At 40.2% G+C, this 7,761-nt stretch overlaps 1 protein-coding gene across 1 annotated transcript; it reads right to left on the bottom strand.

Moving 5' to 3' along the window:
• Positions 1–4,121: 4,121 nt before the first annotated feature.
• LOC147421410 (ras-related protein RABA4c-like) lies at positions 4,122–4,754 on the bottom strand. The gene is made up of 2 exons (XM_086503259.1): positions 4,577–4,754; positions 4,122–4,504 (listed from the first exon to the last, which is right to left on the bottom strand). Exons 1-2 carry the CDS (start codon positions 4,752–4,754, stop codon positions 4,122–4,124), a joined length of 561 nt encoding a protein of 186 aa, XP_086359385.1.
• Positions 4,755–7,761: the final 3,007 nt, after the last annotated feature.

Below are 7,761 nucleotides of genomic sequence, written 5' to 3' on the forward strand. Positions count from 1 at the left end.
TAACCTGTTCTCTAACCTAATCTCTGCATGCAAAAACCTACTATGTATAGTTTTATGTTTACATCTATGTGTTTGTAGCAAGGAAGTGTCTTAATCTTCACTTTGTAAGTGTTTGAGAGACATAGAGAGATGGTGAGAGGTGAAAGGAGTTTTGGGTAAAAAGATAGAAAGAAGGTTCTTGGATTCCCCTTCCACCTCATTTGTCATCTTAGTAAGATCCAAATGATGGAGTAGATAAGCTAGACCAAGATTGATGAGAGTAAACGTTGTTTTTTTTCTCAACCTATTAACCCATGACATTATTCTTATTATTTTTTGTATTTTTAATCATGGTCCGGGCTTGTCGGTCTCGTATGTGCATGAACATTCATTGGGTGATCATCCATAAGAGGCGCACCACAAGAGTAAACAAACAAGGATAACATGTTTTGATGGGCCAAGTGTAGGCGCTTGAATGTGAACAAAATGATCCACATAAAAGCCACTGTAACCTAGTTTTTGGGGCATTATCAAGGTACTAATGCAAAGTACTCCTACTCTCCTTATCTCTCCTCTTATCCTCTTGCTGCCTTTGAGTATGAGTGTGTGCAACGCACACACACACACACACACACACACACACACACACACACACACACACACACACACACACACAGACACACAGAGAGCATTGGTGCCAATATGGCAGCGGCAAGGCGGTCGCGTAGCAGAGGTTAGCTCCCTCTTCACTATAGCACAAGATTGCATCTATAGCACGAGATTGCATCTTTGACAATGACATAAGGAGGTGACACACCTTCTGCATCTATTGAGCTTGTATGAGAACTATGTCAAACAATGAAGGCAAAGGCCCATAGGAAAGTAGCCATACTAGTCAATCAATCAACTTCTCCCAAATTAGCAATCACTAAGAGGCAAACCGTAGAGAGCCACAATGCATCCACTTCAAGGGAAACCTCCAACACACTAATCCTAGAAGTGGTAATTCTCAATGAAAATTTGGAATATGACCTACAAACTAAAACTTTGACTAACCTATATACATGCTACACATACCATGTGGGTTGGTTAGATGTTGTACAACCCGCATCTAGTGCCACCAGCTTAGATGAAAAAACAAATGATTTGTGATGTCATCCATAAAATTGTCCAATTGCAAAAGCAAAACAAAGGGATTTAACTTGACTTCTATGGTTCTTATGAGATTCTTGGATACACAAAATGCCAAACAACTAACCATGTCACAAATGGAGATTATTTGAAAGAGGATTTCCCTTCCAAGTAAGGTTATCCCTCCCTTCCCTCTTGTCAATTGGAACACCCCTAATCCTTAAACCTCTCCTAGCTATAAAAATAATCCTCTCCATGGTAGCGAGGTATGCCTAAATCTTATTTCAAAGAAGAACTTCTAAATCATTTGTACTTCATTGCATGTGCATTTCTCACGACATTAACATGTCCATTCTTAGGAATGTCGCATTTTCACTCTTGCATTACCATTCATTTTACAAGGTTCTACTCTTACACAATCAAGCATCAACTCTTGCATAAATTATCATTTAATATTGCACAATCAATCAAAGGAAGTTTTAGATTATTTGTCTTAAAAATCACAAGTTGATGCATTCTAAATCTTAGAGTTTACTACTCATAGTACACACTTAAGAAAAGGTCATTGCGTAGAGCACATGCATTGTTCATTTCAAGTTTTTCTATTTTCAAGTTAGTTTTGCAACTAGGAAGAAGGGAGGAGTAAGGGGATAGCTTCACGGATTTCATGACCATGTTGCTTGAACATAAAACTCCCATCGCTTTCATGCAGATGCCCCATGGATGGCAAATGATGCAATAGAATACAAATGGGATTCACCCAAGACGGGGTTAACTTGAAACTTACGTCGAAACAAAATCTTCAACTCTTAAGAGACTCTTTGTATTTCTTAAGGTCTTCTTTGAGTAGACATTAAAAGGAAATAGGAACTAAGAGATTAAAACTCAAGGAACTCACTCTAAATTTCAACTAGGACTAAAAACTTTACCAAGAAGATTTAACGTGGATAGCCCTAGCATAACATAGAAGATTTGAGTGTGGACTTTGTCTTACATGTTTGGAAAAGGCCACCGTAGGTGTTTACGTATGGGATACAATGGGGGATGGTCCTTTTTGGCTAGAACTGATAATTGTTGGTCTATGATTTGAGCTTGGGTTCATTCAGTGTCCTAGAAATGGGATTGAATGGGAGTGAGTCCCGGCCGGGTGGTGAGAACCGTGGACGCCACCATGAAATTAGATGTCATAATATTGTTTCGTTATCTAATTTCATGATACTTTGTTATGTTTGAGATATCTATTAATTCATGGATTTTTTCCATGATGTCATAATATTATTCCATGAACATTCATTCATCATCGAGAAAATTTTTATTTCATGGTGTTGTTTCATGATAATTCGTTATGATGATGTTGTTCTTGATGATTTGTTATGATGTTATGAAATTTTTTCTATCTAATTATTTTGAAGGATCCCTAACTCCGAGCAAGATTTTCCGAGCAATCTCTAAACCGAGAAAAGAGCAAGCTACAATAACAAAAAAGCAAGGAGCTCTCTTAATTTTTAGCACACAAACCAAGGGAGCGCGTAGAGGTGTTATTTTTCACGTGATTTCAATATTTTGTTGTAGCTTATATATATACAATCACTAATAAGTAGACACTAAGCTAGCAATGCCCAAAATTGAAACTTTGTGACATGTCAATAGAAAGATATATAGTGCTATTACAAGTTGTGACGATTGTCTATAAGTTGCAAGTCCTCTAATATGCAAGTTTAATGAGCTAGTGATGATTGTAAAATAAAAATCTTTGCTATGGACTACAATAACATAAGGACTAAAATAAACAATTATAAAGATACTAGTAATTTTGCACAAGCACGAGTCTTACAAACACTTTTAATTGTGTCCATTCTAAAAACCTCTTTCTCAATTTTAGACCAATTTGAATTGTGTAAAGCTAAAAACCTCTTTCTTAGAGTAGTGGTAGAACTCTCCCATCAAAAAGAATAAATTTTCCTGTTTTAGGTGTAGTTACAAATGTAGGGTCCATGGACAATAGCTATAAATAAAAAAATTAGTATTAGAACACAAGGTTAGATCCACACTAACAAAAACAAAACGGTTTTGACAAATTCTCCTACAAAAAAGAGCTCCTCATTCTCTTAGTTTTTCTATTTTTTTAAACATCATAACATTCTACTGGATTGACACAACTAGGTTTGGTTTGGGCGCAAAATTATTGCCTCTATTGATAGGGTGAGTAATTTTGTCACAAGAAGCCATCATTCCTCCCCCTATTATTCCCACATTGTGAAGTATGGCAACATCATGTGCTTCTATTGTCTTGTCTTTGCTTAGCTAGCTAGGTTTGACATTGGAGGTAGGAGGAATATCGGCCTTTGTAGCCCTCGTACACAAATGTCAGCCGTTTGCAAACTTAGCTAAGTACATTTTTGTGCGAGGGCTACAAAGGCCGATAGTCCTCCTACCTCCAATGTCACGCCTCTATTGGGTCCATGTTTGGGAAAGGTCTACCTCAGCTTAACCTTGAGATGATTGAAAATCAACGTTACTGGACTACTTCTCCTTGCCTTTTTTCCTGTTGATAGGCATACTCTCTCTCGCTAATCTCTCTGTCTTTATCTCTATCACGTTCTCTCTCTCTCTCTCTCTCTCTGACAGAGTTTTGGCGTTTGCATCTCACCAAACAGAAGAAGTCAGCCTTCAATGCTCACCAAATAGAAAAAATAAGAAACAATTTACTAGATTCATATCTAAGATTAAGAACATATTTGACTTCAAAATCCCATCATCAATGTGGCACCTTGCAAGCCATAAATCAGAAGGAAACGCAGACTTCTAGTGAAACAATATGTATAAGCGTAAATCAAATTTCTCATGGTTGGGAGGGGCTAATAGTAGAACCACCCATATCCATGCCAAGTAGCAGTTAGATAGCTAGGTATGACCAGTGATACGGTAGCAAAGATATTGGCACAATTTTTCCTGCAAATGTCTATTCATGATGAAAAGTGGCAAACAAAACAACTTAATATAGATTATGCTTAACTTTGCACCATTTGCACATTGTATAAAGCTAGAACTAAATTAGATACAGTAGTGAGGTATACCTTGACTTTGCCTGTTAGCAAACCTCTTTTAAAAATTATTTCCATGATTATGTTGACATAATCAATATAAAACAAGGGGCTTTGCTCTGCAAAACCCTTTAAAATGGCAACAAATGTATAGAGATATAGCTGCAGCACACAATTACTGTCTGCCTCAACAATCACCCACACTGTCCCACAACAACCCTTCTTTGCAACCTGAACTTGCTGGCCCTCGGTTGGAAGGACAATCTTGGTACCTGTTAACAAAGACGCCTTGGCATTGCCATGTTCTTCATTCGCAATCAAAGACTTTTTACTGACTATCCTGTAGATCTCTAAAAGCACCATCAAGAATGCGCTTTCCACATTAGTAGCTTCCAAAGCTGATGTCTCAAGAAAAAACAAACCTTCTTTCTCAGCAAACTCCTTTGCATCCTCTGACGTAACTGCCCTAAGGCTGCTTAGAACAGTTTTGTTACAAACGAGCATAATCACAATGTTATTGTCAGCATGACTCCTAAGCTCTTCTAGCCATCGAACAATATGGTCAAGTGTTTGCCTTTCAGTGATGTCATATACCAACATAGCTCCAACTGCACCTCTGTAGCATGCACTTGTTACTACTCTATATCTATTGCACAAGAACAATTAAGCATCCATGGGTGTCCAAAACATAAAATTCCATACAGCAAACACATAGGCTTCTGGAGTGCGTGATTGAACGTCAACGTGTCGTCTCTCTCTGTGTGAGTGTGTGCGCACACGCACGCGTGCCTCAATCTCTGAGTGCTCCAATACATTTAAATGAAAGTTATCTCCCTACTCTAAACTACAACATTATCTCCCTACTCTAAATTACAACACAGACGGTGAGGAGTTGACGGCTAAAAGGAGGGAGGGATGCGCCCTGAGAGGGAATTGCTGGAGAGATTGAGGTGCTGCAGGTTGAGGGGATTGGTCCACTGAAACGGTTGCCTTGCAAATTGAGAGAGTTGAGGTAGAGGCAGTCCTGAAGGGAGGAGGGAATGGGGCCATAGAAGTTGTTGTGGGAGAGGCCGAGCTCATTGAGATAGGGAAAGCAGAGGCACAAGTCAGAAGGGAGACGATCAGAGAAGAAGTTGGAGGAGAGCTCTAGATCTTGAAGGCTGGTACTGTTGCATTTGGAGAGGCCCACTGATGAGAAAGGCTCCCTTGCAAGTCCAGTGCTTGGCAAGCGGACTAGGCTCCATAATTGGCAATCTTCTTGGTGCCAGTTCTGCACTCCCCTACACACCTAGCAAGGTTCAACACTAGACCAGCCAGAGGTCACGTTCACCTCCACAGAAAGCTTGAAAGCTTCCACACACTCGCTCTTGCATGCAGTCCCGCAATTCATCATACCCTTTGGCCTCTCCAAACCCTCGTCTAATTGACGGCCTCGACTACTAGAGCTGCTTGTGTAGAGATTGCCGGATATTAGCGGGACACAAACCATATACACCACTAGCAGGCTGCCCCAAGCCATGATTTTGACAGCTCAATCACATGACCCACTGTGATCGATATCGATGCTGATCCTCATGACTAATTAAGTAGCACACCAACTCGAGTGCACGCTGCAGCGACGACTGCAATATTTAAATACACACACACAGAGACGACACGTTGACGTTCAATCACGACCTCTGGAGGGTCCCTAGCCTAGATGCGCCTCAGGAGACGGCTTCTTTCATGGAACTGCAAAACCAACCTATGGGTAAGTGATGCTTTAACTCCTCTAGAATCGCTTGTGGCGGGTCTATGGGGGGGGCGCTATAAGGCAATCAATGGGAAGAGCAGCAACGGGCCGCGTGCTCTCTCTCTCTCTCTCTCTCTCTCTCTTTCTCTCTCTCTCTCTCTCTCTCTCTCTCTCTCTCTCTTTCTCTCTCTCTCTCTCTCTCTCTCTCTCTCTCTCTCTCTCTCTCTCTCTCTCTCTCTCTCTCTAGTACCGCGCGTAGGCACGCGCACTTTACGGCAGTTCAAGGCAGTGCTCGAAAACAGCTTTTTTCCAAAAACTTAGCAGACCTACTACGTAACGTAATGGCTCATCTTCGGTTTCATTCAATGGAATCTCTGCATAGTCCTTTTGCTACTAAGTTTACACAACAGGAATCTTGGGGCATTGCAAAAGTCAAACATGGTTCTCGAACGAGCGCACATACGTGTGATTGAATCTGTGCTAGATCGAGTAGCCACTCAACCGCCCTTTGAAGCCGCTCTGTAGAAGTTTTTTATTTAATAAAAAAACAGAATACACCACGGCTCCCCCTGCATCTTCGCCTAATGTGTCCTGCTCCAACGCATGCTCTTGCTCCGATCGCTAACCCGCGCTTGAGGCTGTCCCTACCGGCAACATGGACTCACCTTTCCACACTGGATCTTGCAAGATTCCTATAAATGAGAAATTTCAAGATGGGTACGACCTACTACGTATGTGAAACAACAAAAGTAAAATTTAAATTGATAAGATTTGAAGGTTTTTACAACGAATTACACTAATTTTTTTGAAATTTTGTAGGTTTTCTCACCTTCAAATATAAAATTTAGAGGTATATTTTAAAATTTATAGGTGTGATTACAGTAAACCTAGGTTTTTTTTTAGCACTCGTTCAAGGTAGGTTCTCTCTCTCTCTCTCTCTCTCTCTCTCTCTCTCTCTCTCTCTCTCTCTCTCTCTCTCTCTCTCTCTCTCTCTCTCGCACTTTATAGCAATTCAAGGGCATGTTCAACTCTCCTCGTCGGATAGACCTTTAAGGTCTCTTGGGATAGTTTCCTACGACGTTAAAATTCTCTTCTTTTCAGGGGGTGTGTGTGGGTGTGTGCGCGCTAATAAAAAGAGGAAAATGGTATAGCTTTTCAATCACCCAAGCGTGGTAGATTGGTTATGCCATTTCCCACTTGAATATCAGGTCTTGAGTTCAACTCTCCTCGTCGAATAGATATTTAAGGTCTCTTGGATAGTTTCCTACGACGTTAAAATTCTCTTCTTCTTCTTCTTGTCTCTCTTTTTAGGCAAAACCATCTCCATTCAAAATTCAAAGAAAAATCCTGCCAGTAACCTTTGCCTCTCAAGACTGACAAAGTTAAAATCTCCATAGAGGAACTAGTAAAAAAATTTTGTTGATTTGTATGAGCAGCAATGTTTTGGAAAAATGTGTCTCAGCTTAATATCGTGCTGTTTTCAATTTCAAAAATGCTGGTTGAGAGCAAGAGGAAAAGGAGAAATTCTACCCCAAAATAGAGAAAAATAGTGCAAAAACCCAAAAAGATAACCTTATTTGCTAAAAATTCCTCTTAGCAAATTCAAGGAAATGAATTTTGTATGTATGGGCAGCTACAAGTCTAAATATGGTGCCTATGGCCATCAAGTCCCTAATAGCTTTGCGAGAAAGTGACCCACCATTCATCCTTAGTCGATCTGATAGGATGGATGGGCTAATAAGTTTGTACTTTGGAACCTCAGAAAGAAGCTTATCATAAGTAACCTCATCAAACAAAAGCATAATATTGTGGACCTTCTCCTTTTTCTTTCCCTTGCTCTATTTCTTCTTGTTCTGCTTGCCCAATGCCGCCTCC

Source organism: Adiantum capillus-veneris, chromosome 27 (assembly GCF_014529385.1).
Source record: "Adiantum capillus-veneris isolate H3 chromosome 27, ASM1452938v2, whole genome shotgun sequence".
NCBI classification, from domain to species: Eukaryota; Viridiplantae; Streptophyta; class Polypodiopsida; order Polypodiales; family Pteridaceae; genus Adiantum; species Adiantum capillus-veneris.